This window comes from Heliconius melpomene, chromosome 7, assembly GCF_056956725.1.
Source record: "Heliconius melpomene rosina isolate 202511_hmr_F chromosome 7, ASM5695672v1, whole genome shotgun sequence".
Lineage (NCBI taxonomy): Eukaryota > Metazoa > Arthropoda > Insecta > Lepidoptera > Nymphalidae > Heliconius > Heliconius melpomene.
This window is the reverse complement of record NC_140395.1, coordinates 49,670-67,757: the sequence shown is the minus strand read 5'-3', so window position 1 is coordinate 67,757 and position 18,088 is coordinate 49,670. Positions and strand designations below refer to the sequence as shown.

The following is an 18,088-nucleotide window of genomic DNA, read 5'->3' as shown; positions in this document are numbered from 1 at the left end:
TATGGCATTATGAGATTATTATCCTTACCTCTACCCTTCATATTTAGTACTGAATTACAGTCAATAACTCAATATATACCAAGCAAGCTAGCAAGTAGTAGAAATATAGTCGCTTGTAATTGACATGCGAGTAGGGGAATTGTGCTCAAGATGGCATACTATGATAAGATGACACACTACCAATATTGATGAAACTATTAGCGCTAAGTGCGATCTTGTGACGTTTTAGAGAGTGTCTGTAGATGCAGCTAGTGCTTAAATTCAGTATGGCTGAAAGTGAATGCAGATGGGCAAGTAATTCATGTTTTCGTTATTTTCAATTGCACCAAATTTTTCTTTCGCTTCTGCTTGATGGTGAAAAGACATGTAAAATAAAGATTTCCAATTTGAACTAATTATAAATGTAAAATAGGATTATTATATGACACAACTAACGTTAAAAGCGCATCCTAACCTATAACCTTTTGTCACAACGGTTAAAATTAAATTCATATATCTATTGGGTAAGATGACATACAAAACGTGAGTATAAGATGGCATACTATGTTACCCTTATAAATAGAATCGATGTATTTTTTGCTTTACCTATAAAATGCCTGGCAATTACAAACGAATATATATTGGTCACAAGAAGACACGGATAAGGCTGCTAGAGCAAGGGCATTCAATAGCCGCAAGTGACGAAGCTTATTTCCCTTTTGGAAAAGGAAGTGACTGATAACGGAATCCAACCTCATAAAATTTGCAATATGTATGAATCTGGCCTTAATACTGTTTAAAAGCCCCCCAGCAAAGAAGAAACTATTTATTTGTGAACTATGCTCGACAAATAATGATGGTTTTTATGCCACATACTAAGTATGTCATTTTACCCTGTAGATATGTCCTCTTACACTGGTCGACCTGAGTGCGATTTTTGTTTGTTTTTATGATGTTTGAAAGATGATTGTTCTGAAACTAAAATAATTTCGTTGATTATGAAATATATAATAGTATACGCAATATGCTGTTCTCAGATGACTTTATTTATTTGAAATATTTGTCTTCAAACAAAAAGTATGTCATCTTAAGCACAATTCCCCTATATTTCAATTTTCGCTTTGAATACGGAGTAGGAGGAGAGTAAGAGTAGATTCAGTCACAGTCTTATATTATCTTAAATAATAATCACACATTTAGTTCTTAAAGTATGAAATAATTTCAATAGCCAAGAATAATATCAAATTCAAAATAGAGAACAATAATTAGCTTTACGCTGTATCCTGCACACATCAGGGTAGACAGAGGGAACTTAATGTTCAGACACTCCGTTCCCCACTTTCCGCTGAATTCTGGAGACATTGTGTGTTGAGTGACGGAACTTAAAGCCGCTTTTGCGTCGACAGCGAAGAAATGGAGATATAAATTTAAATAAATATTTCATATCGTCGTGTGGGAATCGAACCCACAACGCGTGAAAAAAATGGGCTTACACTTTGTACCTCTGCACGACAACGGGCCTCGAACAGAAAAAAAATATATTTATTTTTTGGTTAAAAAACTACGAATGAAAAAAAACTTTTAGTACATATATATAATTTTTATTTTTATCATATACTTTTCAGAGGAAAAAAAATATTAAAATTATTAAATAATACAAATAAATTTAAAGGCCTAAAAAGTCTATCAAAAGTATATATTATCTGCCTATATTTCCATTTATATTATCTGTAAGTTATTTCCAAATAATAATCTGTGGTCGTCTTGTATTTATTTTTTATCGACTAACAATTTTTTGATGGTTTTCGTTTGTAATATTTAGTTAAAGTACATTTCTTTACGTACTTTAAGCTTTTTTATGTTTTTCTAAATATAATGTAATAAAATGAATGATCAATGATTAGTAACCCCTAACAGATAAACTACAAGTTTATAATAGTTTGCTTATATTGAAAATATTGAAAGAAAATAATAATTTATCAATATGAATACACAGAAAAATACATATTGTCGGTTTTGTGCGGAACCTAAACTATCAGACAAAATGTTAAACTTACTGGACGACGACATCAAATTCGAAGAAGGCAAAATTAACTTTCTAAATGTCATGTACGTCGATGTATTTAATAGAAACTCTAATTTACCTAATACTGTTTGTTTTGTGTGCTACGAAACGTTCAACAAATTTTACGATTTTTTTGAAAAAGTAAAAAAAGCTCAAATAACTTTAATAAACATCACAAATAATGAAAAGTGCGAATCTGAAGATGACGACAGGATGACCGGTTTCGACGACTTTATAGATTCAGATTCAATGAAAATAGAATCTTCTGACAAAACTACGCTTAAAAATTATGAAAAAAACGAGGAGAAAGAGTTAATTGAAGTAAAAAAGGAGCCTAAAGATGAAATAGAAGTAGATATAGACTTACAGAGTCAACAAAGTGATACTTTAAATGTTCATGATATATTAGATGCTGCACTGTGCAAAGTACCTTACACAGATGTAACATTATATGCTAAAGAGGTAAAAGATACCACTAAAAGAATAGTCTCGGAGTGGAAGGAGTATCCATGGCTCTGTTCTCATTGTAATATAGAGTTTCTTGATGTTGTCACATTAAGATTACATTCTAAAACCACTCATAGTAAATGTAGTGCATTTGTATGTATAGATTGTGATAGTTACGGTGCAGGTGATTTTGATATGTTTATAAAACATGTTAAAATGCACAGGAAAAGACTCAGGTAATTATCATAAAAAATATTCAAACTCATTTTGTTAAACCAAGTTATTCACACTGTATTCCGCACACATCAGGGTGGGCAGAGGGAACCTAGTGCTAATACTCTCTGTTCCCCACTTTGTGCCGAATTCTGGAGGCATTGGGTGTAGAGTGGCAGAGCTCAATGCTGCATTTGTGCCTCAACACCAGGACATAGAAATGGAAATATAAAAATAAATAAATATATTACTTCCTCTGGTGGGGATTGAACCAACAACCCTTATGTTACAGTCACATCCTCGTGCCACTGTGCCATGACAACCTCTTTTAAATATTTTATAAAAAATCTTTCTCCTTTATTATACTTTAAGTAAGGTTCAATTTTATTCTATATTTAGTAAACAAATCTATGTATATTTATAAGAAACAATTGCCATTTGAAAAGTAGTATAAAGTTCTGAAAGCTATGAAATTTTTAAATAAAATTTTACTAAACACAAACTATTCAATTATAAAATCTATTATTTTCAGTATTAACTATTATAATATATTTTTATTACAGAAAAAGATGTCACTACTGTGATGAAACAATTAGTGAGGACTCTTTACCAACACACATAACACAGGAACATTTCTCAAAGAACCAAGTGGCATGTAGCATGTGTGGGGAAATATTGAAGAACAATGAAGCACTTCAGAAACATCTTGGGGAATACAATTCTACCAAACCAAAGAGAAAACCGAGAAGGAAACGAGGAACACCACTAACCATAGAAGATTTAACATGTAAATTGTGCAAAAAAATATATAAAAACCCTAACAGTTTACGAGATCACATGAAAATACATACAAATGACAGAAAACGGAATTACACTTGTGACAGGTGTGGAAAAATGTTTTACAGTAAAGGGACTTTAACATCTCATATAATGGCTCACGATCAAATTAGACCTCATATATGTAGAATTTGTAATAAATCCTTCTTGTTTCCTAATATGTTGAGACGGCATGTTGACATGCATTCCGGAGTTAAGCCCTTCTCTTGTGAACAGTGTGGACGGTGTTTCAGGCTGCAGTATCAGTTGAATGCCCATAAAATAGTTCATACAGACTCAATGCCTCATGTTTGTCAATATTGTCACAAGGCTTTTCGTTTTAAGCAAATTTTAAAGAATCATGAAAGACAACATACGGGAGCAAAACCGTATTCTTGCCAAAGTTGTGGTATGGAGTTCACGAATTGGTCAAATTATAATAAACATATGAAAAGAAGGCATAATATGGATACATCGAAAAAAAAGATTACTCCAGAAGGTGTTTTTCCTATTAACCCTCAAACTGGGGAACTAGTTCAGTACAATGATGCAGGAACTGAGGAGTGGAAGACAAAAATAATGATTCCTGGCAAAAGGGGGAAGAAAAAAGTAATTAAAAAAGAAGAAGCAGTATAATAATTTGTTTATACATATGTATATGTATCAAATTAGTGGAACATAGTTTTGAGTGGTGTTTTTATAAAGGTATAATGAATAATGCATTTAGAGTATAATAATAGTCCAGTCCGAAAATAATATATTTAATTACTGTTCTATTCTATTCTTTGATTATGGGGTTCATGCACTAATCACTTCACCAATGTCACATGGACAACGCACAAAGGAGATTTACCATACACGGTACAGTGAAAAAGAGACCTAGTAAAAAATTGGCTTCACATAAAATATATATGTTATATATTTTATTTGTTATTTAAATTGTTTGTATTGAAACAACATTTTCAATGTAAATTACTTCAAGAAAGTGTTATTGAGGTACAGTAGTCGCATCTAACACTGCCAATACAATAGTTAAGTTGCAGATTCAAATTAGCAAATCTTATAAATTTATTCAATACTATCTATTTATCTTAATATACAGATTATCAATCAATTTATATTAATGAAACATTTTTTTAATTAAGAGTTGAATTTTATGTTGACTAAGAGATAGCTGTGGTGCATTAGGAGAGCATCTGTAAGAATTGTATTCAATTATTTTCATTTCCACACTCTACCACTGAACATGCAATGGCTCGAAATTTGGACAGTGTGTGAGGAATGGAATATTTTAAAACTAGAGTATTTTTATATTACTTTCTTGTCACTTTTATTTCCCCAAAATATGTAAAATCATAAAATAGCCTTTTTTTGCTTCATACTGTAACCCATATACAGCAGGATAAGCTGAGACGACCTCGGGACTTAGTCCCCAGAGTTAAGAGACTCTGTTCCCATCAAGACACTTCCGTTTCCGCCAAATTCTGGAGGCATTGCATGTTACATGGGGCAACTCTACGCCGCGCTTTGCCTCGTTGCCAAAGCAAGGAATTTAAAATATATATATATTTTTGAGTGGGAATCAAACCCACAACCTGTTTCAATTGTGCCCCTGCACTACTACTGTCCCGGATAGATCATAATAGACTTTGTTCCACATATTGCATTATATAGCTTTAAGTGTAGTGCTTTAATTTTTTAAGTACAAAAATATTTTAGTGAGCATAGAGCAAGCCATATTCTGCCTTATCTGTAATATATATATATATATATATAATATTTTTAAAATAATAATAATTACATACTATCTTTCAGTTAGAGTTTTTTTTTATTTGACATACAAAATGACATTTTAACAGATTAAAGTATTATTAAATTAATAACTAGTTTTTTTTTTATTATAAATCATGGTTGCTGTAAGAGAGGTAGGAGGAGACTCCATTTGACCTTCGAAAACGCAATATCAAACATACTGTCACATAAAAAGCAAAAAGAACTCTTGTTCTTGCAGGCGTGTATATGCGGGTTGATGACTGGACGAGGCGACAGAGGTGTGCAGAGACCGTAGCGACTGGCGCTTCGTTCTTTCAAGCTACCCTGATGGGAATACAGCGTGTAACTAAGTTGGATCGTGTTTATTAATATATATAAGAAGATCTTTAATATCTATTTGTGATTTTTTTTTAGCTCGGCTCAATGGCCTCTAGAAAATTTATTAAAATTTTGGCCGAAAATGTAATACATATGGTATTAAAAGTACTTGTCGAGGCCAGTCGTGGCGTATGCGTAGCGCGGCTTGTAAAGGGGCGCCAAATAGTCCGCAAAACTATTTAAACATACATATGAAATTATATTGTGTTCGCCTGGGGGGCGCTGTAAAAGTAAGGCTCCAGCTTTAGTAACGACAAAGCGCTACATTGAGTTCCGCCACTCAACACGTATTGCCCCCAGAATTCGGCAGAAAGTTGAGAGCGGAAGAGTCTTTATGAGAACGGAGTGTCTTAACATTAAATTCCCAATATCTCTGCATATCTAGCGTGAAGCTAAAAAATAATAAATTTTAAATGAAATGTTAGAAAAAATCTGACTTAAATATGATTAAAAATTGTCAACTTAGTTAAATGCTTATCTGAGAGACGATATTAATATTTATAAATACATTAATTACATTAATTGGTTACCCAAGGTGGGTTCAGAACAGAGTATTCAAGCACCAGAGAGTCTCAGCCAAAAAGGTTTGACAATACAATGTACAATATGTACAATATGTGTTGGACGATGGTTGGACAATATACGGTTACATGTTTTGACATATTTTTTTCACCCGAAGTACTTATCGTATTATTTGTTGCTTAGAATCAATTTTTATTTACAATTTTTTCATTGGGACGTATTGGGAGTGTCCATTTTTCTATTGTATACGGTAAGGTAGCCCTTTTTTCTATTATAGTAATTTAGTAAAATTATTTATCTGTTACGATTTATCATTTCAATTACCTTTCCCCCATGCCATCATGCCATGCTCAATTTCTCAGTTGTCATCTGTCAAACATTGCGAAATAAATAAATAATAATATTTACGCGAATTTTAAACATAAAAATCTGATACTATGTCAAAATAAGAGCCATGTCGGAGAAAGAAAACTATTTTTGTCGTTTATGTGCTGTTTTTAAGTCAAAATCTAAACTTATTAATTTGCTAAGTGAAAATGAAACGCGAAATTCAATAAGAGACAAACTCAAAAAGTTTAATATAAACATCGAATTGAATGTTTCTGTTACTATACAATCCTGTGCCGCTTGCTTGACCTGTATCAATTCTTTAAATAATGCCTTTGAATTTATATGTACTGTTGAAAACGCTCAAAAAGTCTTTGAAGATATAAAAAACAGTTATAATATTGTCAAGGAAGAATCGCATTTATCTGATATTGATGAAAAATATGTTTTACCCGAAACAGAAGTACATGATGATATTAAAATCAAATCAGAAAGTACGTGTCGAGAGGCTAAACGTAAAATAAGCGACGTTAAGGAGAAAAAGGAGAAACTTATTAAAAATACCAAAGTCACACCTTCATCGCAACTTAAATTAACATGGCAAGATTATCAATGGCAATGTGCGTATTGTGAATCATTATTTCCTAATATTGATGAATTAAAATCGCACTCTGTTAAGTTTCACAAGTGCTGCAATCCGTACAGATGCACAGATTGTAACATTCGTAAATTAAAACTTGATAGTTTCTTAGCTCACGTGAAACGGCACAGGGAACACTTGAAATTGTCTTGCTACAAGTGCCATAAGAGATTTAATAAGATAGCACAGGCTAGACTTCATTTTAAAAGTCATATCACAACTAAAGGTGTTTGTTCTGGATGCAATGAGTGTTTTAAAACTCCAGATGAACTCGACAAACACAGCCACGATTACAACAGAGATTTGCGAGTTAGACAATTGCCTCCTCTGGCAAGACAGAATTTAAGTGAAAGTCTCACTTGCTATATTTGCCACAAAATATTTAAATATAAAGGTACACTGTCAAATCATCTTTTAACACACACAGACAGGAAAAGAGAATATACTTGTGACAAATGTGGCAAAAGGTTCTATAGTAAGCAAAATTTGAGTGGTCATATGATGTCACATGAAGATGTCCGTCCATTTCCATGTGAAATATGCAAATTTCGATTTAGAACTCCCGGACAATTGAGATTGCACGTCAGTATTCATGATGGGATAAAGCCATTCGAATGTGAGGAGTGTGGCAGATGTTTTCGCTTGAGAAAACAATTAGTTAATCATAGTATTGTACACACAGACACTGTACCTTATGTTTGTTCATATTGCAATAAAGGATTTAAGTTTAAAAATATTTTAAATCAACATATTCGTCAACACACAGGATTTAAGCCTTATTCATGTCAACATTGTGAAAGAAAATTTACAAATTGGCCAAATTATAATAAACATATGAAAAGGCGACATGGCACTAACATGGCTAAAAGAAAAAGGACATCTAAAGGAGTATATCCTATAGATCCTGTAACGGGAGAAATGGTTGTTTACGAAGAAACAAATAAAACAAATGAATGGAAAAAGGAGTTGTTAGAAAGATCAAGACGACCTGGACGACCTAAACTAAATAGTGAAAATATATTAATAAATTGCACAGAGAAAAATAGTAATATTTGCAACTCCAATATTAAAAATGAGTGAATATTTATATAATTTATTTATACAAAAGATTATTATTGAAAACAGCAAAATTGATTATTTAAGATATTGTGAGTGATATGCGACAAATATTTTTTCTAAAATAAACCTTTTGAGGGTACATTAAACATAATGTTCTCAAAAGTATTTTAAAATAGAACCAATATAAACTATTACTCAATATATTTTTAAATAGGAGGAAATAAATAAAAAAATGCATTTTTAATACTTTCTTAAAAGTTCTACAAGTAACTTCCGTAAACAGCACATTAGTTCACATGGGAATGCCTTTATCTAGTGATGTTTTAAATAGTAATATTCTTAAATTATCTCAATATTGTAAAAAATAACAAGTTTAACATATTGTATATGAAATTTAATATTACTTACCGATTCAATTAAAAAAGGCACTTAATATGTTTATTTTAATTTATCTAGCAAAATGATGTACAATAAAATTATTTTTATAAAGTGAGATTCATGTATTTTTGTCTCAAATTTACTAAACTGCTTGTTAGTTATATCTAACGGCAGGCTATCTACAGGCAGGCAAAGGGAACCTGGGAATTTAGCGTGAATACACTCCATTCCCATTAAGACATTTCCAGCCCCTACGTTCCGCCGAATTCTGAAGGCATTATTGAGTGTTGAGTGGCAGAATTCAACGCCGCCCTTTGCCTTGTACTAGAGCGAAGACATAAAAATATTAAATATTTTATTTCCTGAAGTGGGAATCAAGAAAACAACCTGTCGCATTTACAGACGCAGGTTTGTGGGCTTGGACCACGACTGGCCTCAATAGTGTGGCCGTGGAATATGATAAGCAATAATTAAAAAGTAGTTTGTGTAAGTAATTTATTATATCAATTATTTTTGAGCTAATAAAGCTAAATTCCGGGGCGATATATTTTCATTTACAATCTTGTTAAATTTACAATTATTTACTCCTTTTTCTTGTAAATAAACTATTCGATCAAATAAAACGAAATTTTCAAACACTGGCTGTAAATAGTTTTGAAGTAAAATAAAAATGGCGGCTTTTTTTCTTATTAGTTCTGAAACTTGGCGCCAAATTCCAATCAATTCCTCCGTACAGAATGTTTCTTTATTCTCATTTATTAGGTTATCGTCATTTGATTTACTTATTAAAGTGAAGCCAAGTGTGGCGTCTTCAATATAATCATCGAAATTATTCTTCATTGTTTTTAAACGTATAGCTTTTCGTTTGTTTCTTTTAACTCTGCAGTTATCTGAAGTTAACAAACATAAAAAAGAATTATATTATAAAACTTATAGATATACATAATAAAAATATAACTGATCTATGGACTGTACATGAAAGACGTACGATGTAAGCCAATAAGTATGTCTTTGGTAAACCGCCCTCAATAATAAAATTGCTTAATTTAATACAATATCACTCAAGTATGCATATGTATGCAAGGCAATAGAACCTTATGAATGGTTTAGTTCCTACTATTGTAGGATTATTCTGACAAACTTGCCTTATTATCTATCTACTTTTTGTTCTACTTCAATCGGTTCATAAATATAAAAAAAAAATACAGTCGAATTGATAACCTCCTTTTCTTACAGAAGGCCTTATATGTGGAAATAACATGTGTGTATGTTAGAACACGTTTTTTTGTTGTTTTTAATAGAAAAAAAAAAATCAACCATGGGCATAGGAAGGGAGACTAGACCATTCTGGTGCCCACCCCAAAAATATTGCTTACAACAAAAATTGCTCCGAAAAATTAAACTTAGGCGAAAAATTCTAAGCTAAAGTCCAGGACACCAAAGCCAGAAAATATCTCTAGATACGCTACTTTATTCAACTTCAGAAGCTATCGCATAGCGAAATGAAATATTTAATATTTTTATTTCTTCCCTCTAGTGTAGAGACAAAAGTGCGCTATTGAGTTCTGCCTCTCAATATGCAAAAATAAATAAATAAGGTAGCTACTTACGTTCTTTGGCATAGACTTGTATAACAGCTCGCGCTAACAAATTGAACACCATATTTTCTAACTTTCCTTCACTCAAGTTCGGTGGCTGTGTCGCTAATCTTAAGAAGGGAACATTTAAAAAATCACTTTGTGTTGTCTCGTAAGCATTCCTCAACGTGTTACTGAGAGGAAAATTTTTAAATTCATTATTTTCACACAATAATCTGTGGTAACAACATGGCATTATAATAATGGATTTTGCCTTTTCTATTTTAAGAAATAAATCCATCGCGTCAACTGTCAGATCCGCACACGCGTGGAGTCCTGTGATACAAAAAAATGTACAATTCGGAAATTTATCTTCTAAATATTGTTCTATATTAGTTTTTGAATGTTCTGTGATTTTATGTTTAATATATTTCACTCGATGTATAGAATTTAAATGGTATTTCCGTTGTCGTTTTTTGGCGCCAATGTAGTTATTTTCGTTGCATTCCAATCCTAGTACGTTTAACTTTGTAGTTTCATACAACTGTTGATCTAGATAACCCTAAAATAAAAACACACTTATGTTAAGAATATCTGTGTGCATTTGAAATAAGTTTTTTATATATCGTAGTAGAGCGCCAGTCGTGCAGTTGGCGCAGGGGCCACGCGCGGGGCGTGCGACTATAACAGTGACAGATTGTGGGTTTGATTCCCAATCGAAGAAATGCCTTATTTAATATTTACAATTTCTCGTTCAAGTAAAGAGGCAAAGCGTTGAGTAAGTATCTCTAGAAATTGGCTGAAAATAGGGAAGAATTGGCTGAAGTGTCTTAATTAGCATGACGGTGAAACAAAATATATTCCTTTGTATACCTTTTAACGACTCTCACGGTGAGACAGAGATACACTCCGTGCTCCGCTTTCTGCACTTTTCAGAGATATGACAAAAAATTCGAGTCGCCGTGATGCAGGGTCACAGGCGATTACCACTCAACACGTAGTGCCTTCATAAATCGGCTGAAAGTGGGGAGCTGAGCTTCCTCTCCCTATCCTGCCACATGATTGATACAGCCCGAAGATGATTTTTATAATAGAATATTAAGAAGACTATTGTGGGCATAGCACTTACCAATCCCGAGCCGAAGTCCACAACGGTGTCACAATGGAGCTCCTCACATAAAGCAGCGACCTCTTTAGCTAGATGCGATATTTCATGTTTCTTCTTATAACTAAGCGGAGCATCTATTACAAAATCGAATTCCTTATCTCTAAATTGTTCCATAACTGGTTTAAATTTTTCATAATTTTCTAAAAAATCTTGTAAATATTTACTCTTTAAAGAAAATATTTTGAAACTTTCATTAAAAACGTCGACATTTTCTATTTGAATATCGATATGGTCAAATGTGTTATTTATTAGTACGTCTGTGTTGGGAAAGTTGAACAGATGTTCATATTTGTAGAAAAATTTGAGGCTTTCTTCGAAATATTGTGCTGCGTCTTTAAAATGTGGCGGCAGTGCCATTATATTGATCTGTAAAGTAATATTTTGTGTCTTTATAAACAACGTTTGCAGTAATGTACACCTAAGTAATAGCCTGCCTGCCGGCCGGCCGGGCTGCGCGGGACACTACTGTGTCCGACTGATTGTAGGTTTGATGTTTGCTATCAGAGGGGACCTATCACCTATCTGTCTACTATTAACAATGGACAGGAGAGGAGTTAAGCAATAAAAATAGAAAAAATATTTATATAAATCTGAATGTTATACTTATTCTTTGATAAAAAAAAATTGAGAATAGACACTTGTTATTGTTTGATTTTTAGGTTGTATACTAACTTGAAAAAAATATATATTTCGAGCAAATATGACAGCAATGTCTACAAAACATGAACGTCACATGCTCTCAGACGAGTAACCGTTTTCTAGAAATGATATAACACGATGCACTAACTCCAGTTAGATCCGAGCGAGTGTTTTCAATCATAATACCACCAATCAAGATCATTAGTAGATTCAAAATTACAAAGTACAAACGAATTAATTTAAACGAAACCAACAATGTAATTTAAAATATTTATTAACAGTCTCAACAATATTACACTTTTTAAATAAATTATAAGATTCTTATTTCTACAGAATACTAACTTTAATAGTTCTAAGTTTCTAACAAAAAATCAATTTTAGAATTGAGACATTTTCGCATAAAATACATTAAGTAGATATTGGTTAAATTATACAAAAGAAATTATTTTGAGGCCGTCGTGGCGCAGAAGCACATGTGTGCGACTGTAAACGCGACAGTTGTGGATTCGATTCCCACGCTGGGGAATGAAATATTTATTATATTCATTTCCATACTCTGACAACGAGAAAATGCGCGGCGTTGAGTTCTAACACTCAATAAGCAATGCCTCCAGAATTCGTCGGAAATTCTGCTATGTGCCATATAGATTCAAACTCAAGCAAATTAATATCGCATACAGCATCGCATATCGCAACAGGGTATCTAAAAAAATACAAAACAAATTACTTGCAAATATATGAAATTATTTAATAGAAAAATTTCCTATCAAAAATCAAACAGCTTTTTTCCCGCAAATTAGGCTGAGCAAGGAGCTGTGCTAGAGATATTGCGTGTTAGGTAGGTGGCGGGATTTAACTTAGCGCTTTTTTGTTAAATCGTGCGAAATTCAAATAATGTACGTTCTTTTAAATTGCGTAATATAATTATATTTTTTAAACATGACAGTATATGTCTTTTATATGTTTGTCAAACAAAAAAATATATTTAAAAAATATTAGTACATGGTATCCGAGAGAAAACTATTTTTATACTAACATATATGTAGTGAAGTTAACATATATATATATTTTTCTTGGGGAAAGTGCAAAATGCTAATTACTTTTTGAACAAAACAAGATTAATCATTACGAAAAAGAACTTTTCTTCTGATATTCTGGAATTTTTTTATTGTAACATGTGCTACAGCTTCAGCTACCTTATAGCCCAAGATCCCAGAGCTGCCAGACCTACGGCATTTTAGCAAAGCTGAAATTTTGAGGACTATTAGTCTAATATGTAATTAAGACAGTATGCCTACTCACTAACTTGAAAGTGGGGTCCTTTCTATGTACGATGCCATTTTATTCCCAATTCCTTTATTATTTACTCCCAATTCTATGAACAAAATGCACAATAAAATTGTAAACGAAAGAATTGTTAAGCTTTTTTATCGCATACTTCTACCAATTCATTTGAATATATCTAATAATTATTTTTGACTAAATTATTGCTGAGGACCGCTAATGGTTTCCCAATTTTCATTATCTTTTCTAATTTGTTGCGAGGCTCCATTGCCGATTACACATTTTCCCGCCCAATTGTTCGCGCCAAGATATTTTTGACAGACTTCCATCAAATCTTCCTTTTTTACCGCTAATACTCTCGCTCTCTGAGTTTGCCAGATATCGTATGACAAACCGTATAGGAACAAATCTATTCCTTTCATATACTCTGCAATAGGTTGGTCCATTTGCTGCAGTATAGACAGTTTCGCTTCAAAAAGATTTTGATCGTCGACTAAGTTGTGGTTGTTTGCCATCCAATCAGTTGTTTCATCAAAAACGTCTAAAGTGACGCGGGAATTCGGATCTCTGTAGGAATAGTAGTTGAAAACTCCGTCCAAAGTCAACATGGCCCCGCCTCCGTACGCGCCATTTTGTTCTCTAACAATAGGATGAAGATATTTAGAAGTTAGAAACCTCGAAAGAACTCTTAATTTGGCGTAATCAGGATCGGTATAAGGTACTGTCGGTATTACTTTTGAACAGAAATTGACTGGAATGTTCATAGACACGTGAACACCTTTATTTTCTTTGCTAAGAGCTTTCGCATCCGTCCAGTTAATTCTATTTACGTCCTGACTGTCATCATTGCATAATTTCGAACAGAATTTATCAATCATTTCGTGCATGTCGTCGTTTCCATGTGAGTAATGGAAGGCAGCTCTCAAATTATTGGCTTTTAATATGTCTTTCCCAATCCAATCAATAACCGCTTGTACATCCTCAATTTTGAATTGTTTATGTACATCTTGCATATTCATTATATGTTTAATTCCTTGCAGGTTTTCCTTACATTCATCTACAGATGAAACCAGTGATCTCGCAGCTTGCATCGCGTAAGTATGACCACTGTCGATGATTCCACTAGTTAAGGATGAACAATAGTTGTTTAAAAGCATTGTCATTCTTTCACTGTTTTCGAAATTAGGCCTGTCAAATATTTCTGACCAAATTTCCAGCATTTTGGGTAAATTTTCATCCAAACAGTGACTACTGAAAAAAATGCCCTGTTCAAACTGATCTTGTTGATCAATGTGTTCTGTTATATGGGAAATGAAGGCAAGTCCAGAGGTGGACTTACTCACATATTTATCAAAGTCTCTGTAGTTGTAAGATTTGGTATCAAATTTGTCAAGAACATGTATGAAAAATGGCAGAAACTGTTTCTGTTTTTCGTTTAAACAATCTGTACCCAACACTCCTTTGAAATAAGTAACACCATTTGTGTTTGCTTCACAAAGTTGTAATGGAATTGTTCCAGAAATAGTATGTTTTAAAGTAGGTGCAGTTTTATTGGACGTTATTTCATCAATTTTTAAACATGGCAACACATCTAAGTTCTGAAGTTCTTTTTGAACCCTTGAAAGTTCTATACCATTAACAAATATCTCTTGTTTCTGTTCTGGAGCTAGATTTTTCACTTTTGACTTCAACAATTTTGCTTCAGCTTCATTGAAAATGTCATCAAATTTTGGATCCGGTTGCATTGTCATTATAAGTTTGTGATTATTCAAGATGAAATATTTTTCAATCACTTCTTTTATATATGATGGATTAAGTAGATCAGATTTCAGTTGATCAAGTAATGTGTTTACTTTCAAAGCACTTAGTATTGGCCCCCCATGATTCCAAAGTGGCATTAAATTAAACAACAAGTTTAGGCCAAATTTTGGTGATTGATGTTTTATGGACAACTCAAATCCATGCAAAACACTTTCAATATGATCTTTCTCAAAGCCTTTAGTAAATATTTCTTGAATAGTTTGATTCACAATGTTTTCTACTACATCAAAATTAGTTTTTTCCACATCTCGTAAACCGACAACAAACAATGTGTCTCTAATTTGATTTTCATATCCTGTTAAAGAATTATAACCCCCAGAAATGTTTTTCTCAATTAAACTTTTATAGAAAGCTGAGTTTGGACCAATTATCATTAATTCAGCTAATGCAGTAAGCATGAAGGTGTCATAAATGTCTGTTATGTCAGACATTGCATAACCTAATGCTATTTGATTTTGTTTCTCTATAGGACCCCCATATTGGTCGACTCTACATGATGTATTCGCTCTTTTTACCATCTTCCATCTCTCCTGTGGAGCCACCATTGTATGTTTTGGATCCAAAAATTGGTATCTACTTAAATAGGTATCATTTACAAATTTAAGGTTTTGTTCAAGAGGGAAATTGCCATAGGAATATATCCTTGCATTGCTTGGATGATAATAGGTGGAGTGGAAATTCTGTAAATGCTCATGTGTCAGTTCTGGAATGCATAGGGGGTCACCTCCAGATACATAACCATATGTACCTTTAGGTAGAATTGTATTAATGAATTTTTGGCTAAAGAGGGAACTAGTTTCTGAGAAAGCACCTTTCATCTCATTATAAACAACTCCTTTAAACACTAAATCTGATGTTTTATCATCTAGCTTAGAGTGCTCCAGGCGCCAACCTTCTTGTAAGAAATCTAATTTCAACAAATTTGGCTTGAATACTGCATCCAAATAAACTTTTTGTAAATTTCTATAATCTATTTCATTTTGAGATGAGAACGGGTAAAATGTATAATCTGGGCCAGTTAGAGCATTCATAAAGGTTGCTAATGATCTGTTCAGCATTTTGAAAAATGGATCTCTTACAGGATATTTTTCTGAGCCACATAATACAGTATGTTCTAGAATATGAGGGGTGCCCATCGAGTCTTGAGGTGTAGTCCTAAAGCCTACAGAAAATACATTGTTAGAATCATCCCTTTCTAAATGTAAGTATTCAGTCTTAGTCTTTTCATGTGTAAGATGATAAGCAGTCATATTGTATTCTTTTATTGGTTCTATATCATTACAAATAAATCCATGATATATTTTTCCAGGTTGCAAGTTATTTGATACATTTTCTTTCTTCTTAAGAATGCTGCCGGCAAAATTTCTGGTATTTAATAAGTTTACACGCTTTTGGAAGCTACTCCAGCCGCTTTTAGGAATTCTTGAATACATTTTTTCTTAGATATATTTTCCTTTTCGTTTCCTGTAACACAATAACCACTCACTTTCACTAAAATACCCTGACAATTGTATACGAAATTTAAAATATGAATCATCTAAAATATACTGAGAATGTCTTATGTTAATTAAAATGTCAGGTAACTGGGTAAAATTAATCCATGAGCTAAAAAAGTAAATCCGATTGAAAACAAATGAAAAATGACGCAACATCTTAATACTCACTCAAAAGTTCCTTCTTTAAATATATTTATCGTAAACGGAGAATATAATCTTGTTTATGCCCTTTGCAATGATGTGGTTATTATACATAAAATATTATTTATCATATTTTTAAACAATAACCTAGCACAAACCGGCCTAAAAATGTATGCCAATTAGGGATGAGTTCGATATATCAAAACGTAACTTAAAACCGATATGTTAAGGAAAACATAACGTATCGATATATGTTTTTAGAAAACCGTTTTTACAGAAACTTAAAATTCAATATAGCTGTCTGAACAAAACCGTAATAACGCAAAACTTTTGAAACGTCAAACGGTTTTATATTAAAACTAACTTCCTCTCTTTCTATCTAACTTATTCCGAACGGGCGTAAATGAGATAAGGCGAATATCTGATAAACTGATATTCGCTACCTCTCTTTCTATCCGTATATTCTTCACGGGTGTAAAAGAAATGAAGCGAATACCCGATAACTAAGTAACTAACAGATTCATGTTTCGGCGGTTTTCTTACATTACATCTACAAGTTATTATTTCGTCGCTATGAAATCGAACTTCTAAATAAATGAATAAAGTTGAAATTTGGATATGATTTTGTATTTTAATATTATTTCAATTTAATTACTAAATATTGTTTTTTTTACATTGGATTATAGTTTTTATTTATATGTAATACTAATTACATATATTTATTATGATATTATAATGTTATAATTATGATTTTGTGTTTATTGACAATTCGAAAAAAAAACGATATCCGAAAACCGTTTTTGATATCGATACGAAAACCATATATCGGTTTCATAACCGTTAACGGAAAAAAACGATAACGCCCATCTCTAATGCCAATTGCTGAATGACTTTTCAATGTTACTCTACCATCAGTTCAGTTGCCTTTTTGAAAGTTGTAGACTATTCGGAAGTGGAAGTATTCGGTTAAATTATTTAATGCTGCCGGTTGCTTGTTTTGAATTTTCTTAATATTACATTAAATTAAGAAGCAAAACAAACAGCCGGAAAATTACTAGTACCGTCCCATATAAGTACTTTTTCTCGTAATTGAAAAAAATACATTTTGAAATTATATTGAGTGTAGAATGTTTAACTTTTAAATAACTGCGTTTGAAAATATTTTATTTTTTATAAAAAGTCTTAATTTCATATTAAATTGTTTACACAATTGTTTTTTTTAAGCTTAATGTACAGAACAGAAATATTTTTTGACAATATAATGTGAGTGACATTAAAAGAGATTGACAGGTTGAGATGAGAGATTGACAGTGCTGCCAACCTGTTTGTACTGTTTTAACAGTAGATCTACTGTGTTTTGACTTA

The 18,088-nt window shown here is 32.4% G+C and overlaps 4 protein-coding genes and 1 long non-coding RNA gene across 5 annotated transcripts; 2 read left to right on the top strand and 3 right to left on the bottom strand.

Moving 5' to 3' along the window:
- Positions 1–1,732: 1,732 nt before the first annotated feature.
- Positions 1,733–5,400, top strand: LOC146537107 (uncharacterized). The gene is made up of 2 exons (XM_085188849.1): positions 1,733–2,727; positions 3,268–5,400. The coding sequence occupies exons 1-2, from the start codon at positions 1,964–1,966 to the stop codon at positions 4,154–4,156; spliced, it is 1,653 nt and encodes a 550-aa protein (XP_085044975.1). The 5' UTR covers positions 1,733–1,963; the 3' UTR covers positions 4,157–5,400.
- LOC146537106 (uncharacterized) lies at positions 1,749–6,521 on the bottom strand. Its single transcript, XR_014878167.1, has 2 exons — positions 6,189–6,521; positions 1,749–5,617 (listed from the first exon to the last, which is right to left on the bottom strand). It is a non-coding gene; the product is annotated as an uncharacterized LOC146537106 (long non-coding RNA).
- An 8-nt stretch (positions 6,522–6,529) lies between these two features.
- On the top strand, positions 6,530–8,712 carry LOC146537105 (uncharacterized). Its single transcript, XM_085188854.1, has one exon. The coding sequence runs from the start codon at positions 6,648–6,650 to the stop codon at positions 8,238–8,240; it is 1,593 nt and encodes a 530-aa protein (XP_085044980.1). The 5' UTR covers positions 6,530–6,647; the 3' UTR covers positions 8,241–8,712.
- A 366-nt stretch (positions 8,713–9,078) lies between these two features.
- Positions 9,079–17,747, bottom strand: LOC146537103 (methyltransferase-like protein 25B). The gene is made up of 4 exons (XM_085188856.1): positions 17,633–17,747; positions 11,304–11,708; positions 10,208–10,736; positions 9,079–9,487 (listed from the first exon to the last, which is right to left on the bottom strand). The coding sequence occupies exons 1-4, from the start codon at positions 17,633–17,635 to the stop codon at positions 9,105–9,107; spliced, it is 1,320 nt and encodes a 439-aa protein (XP_085044982.1). The 5' UTR covers positions 17,636–17,747; the 3' UTR covers positions 9,079–9,104.
- On the bottom strand, positions 12,238–16,991 carry LOC146537104 (presequence protease, mitochondrial). Its single transcript, XM_085188847.1, has 3 exons — positions 16,751–16,991; positions 13,284–16,550; positions 12,238–12,684 (listed from the first exon to the last, which is right to left on the bottom strand). Exon 2 carries the CDS (start codon positions 16,517–16,519, stop codon positions 13,466–13,468), a length of 3,054 nt encoding a protein of 1,017 aa, XP_085044973.1. The 5' UTR covers positions 16,520–16,550; positions 16,751–16,991; the 3' UTR covers positions 12,238–12,684; positions 13,284–13,465.
- Positions 17,748–18,088: the final 341 nt, after the last annotated feature.

Excerpts from the sequence above, each read along its gene's own strand:
- LOC146537107 (XM_085188849.1), top strand. The coding sequence starts at position 1,964 with ATGAATACACAGAAAAATACATATTGTCGGTTTTGTGCGGAACCTAAA. Across the intron at positions 2,728-3,267 it reads ATGCACAGGAAAAGACTCAG|AAAAAGATGTCACTACTGTG; the intron begins GTAATTATCATA and ends TTTTTATTACAG.
- LOC146537103 (XM_085188856.1), bottom strand. Across the intron at positions 10,737-11,303 it reads TGGACTTCGGCTCGGGATTG|GGTTATCTAGATCAACAGTT; the intron begins GTAAGTGCTATG and ends TTTTTATTTTAG. Across the intron at positions 9,488-10,207 it reads ACAAGTCTATGCCAAAGAAC|ATAACTGCAGAGTTAAAAGA; the intron begins GTAAGTAGCTAC and ends TGTTAACTTCAG.
- LOC146537105 (XM_085188854.1), top strand. The coding sequence starts at position 6,648 with ATGTCGGAGAAAGAAAACTATTTTTGTCGTTTATGTGCTGTTTTTAAG.
- LOC146537104 (XM_085188847.1), bottom strand. The coding sequence starts at position 16,519 with ATGTATTCAAGAATTCCTAAAAGCGGCTGGAGTAGCTTCCAAAAGCGT.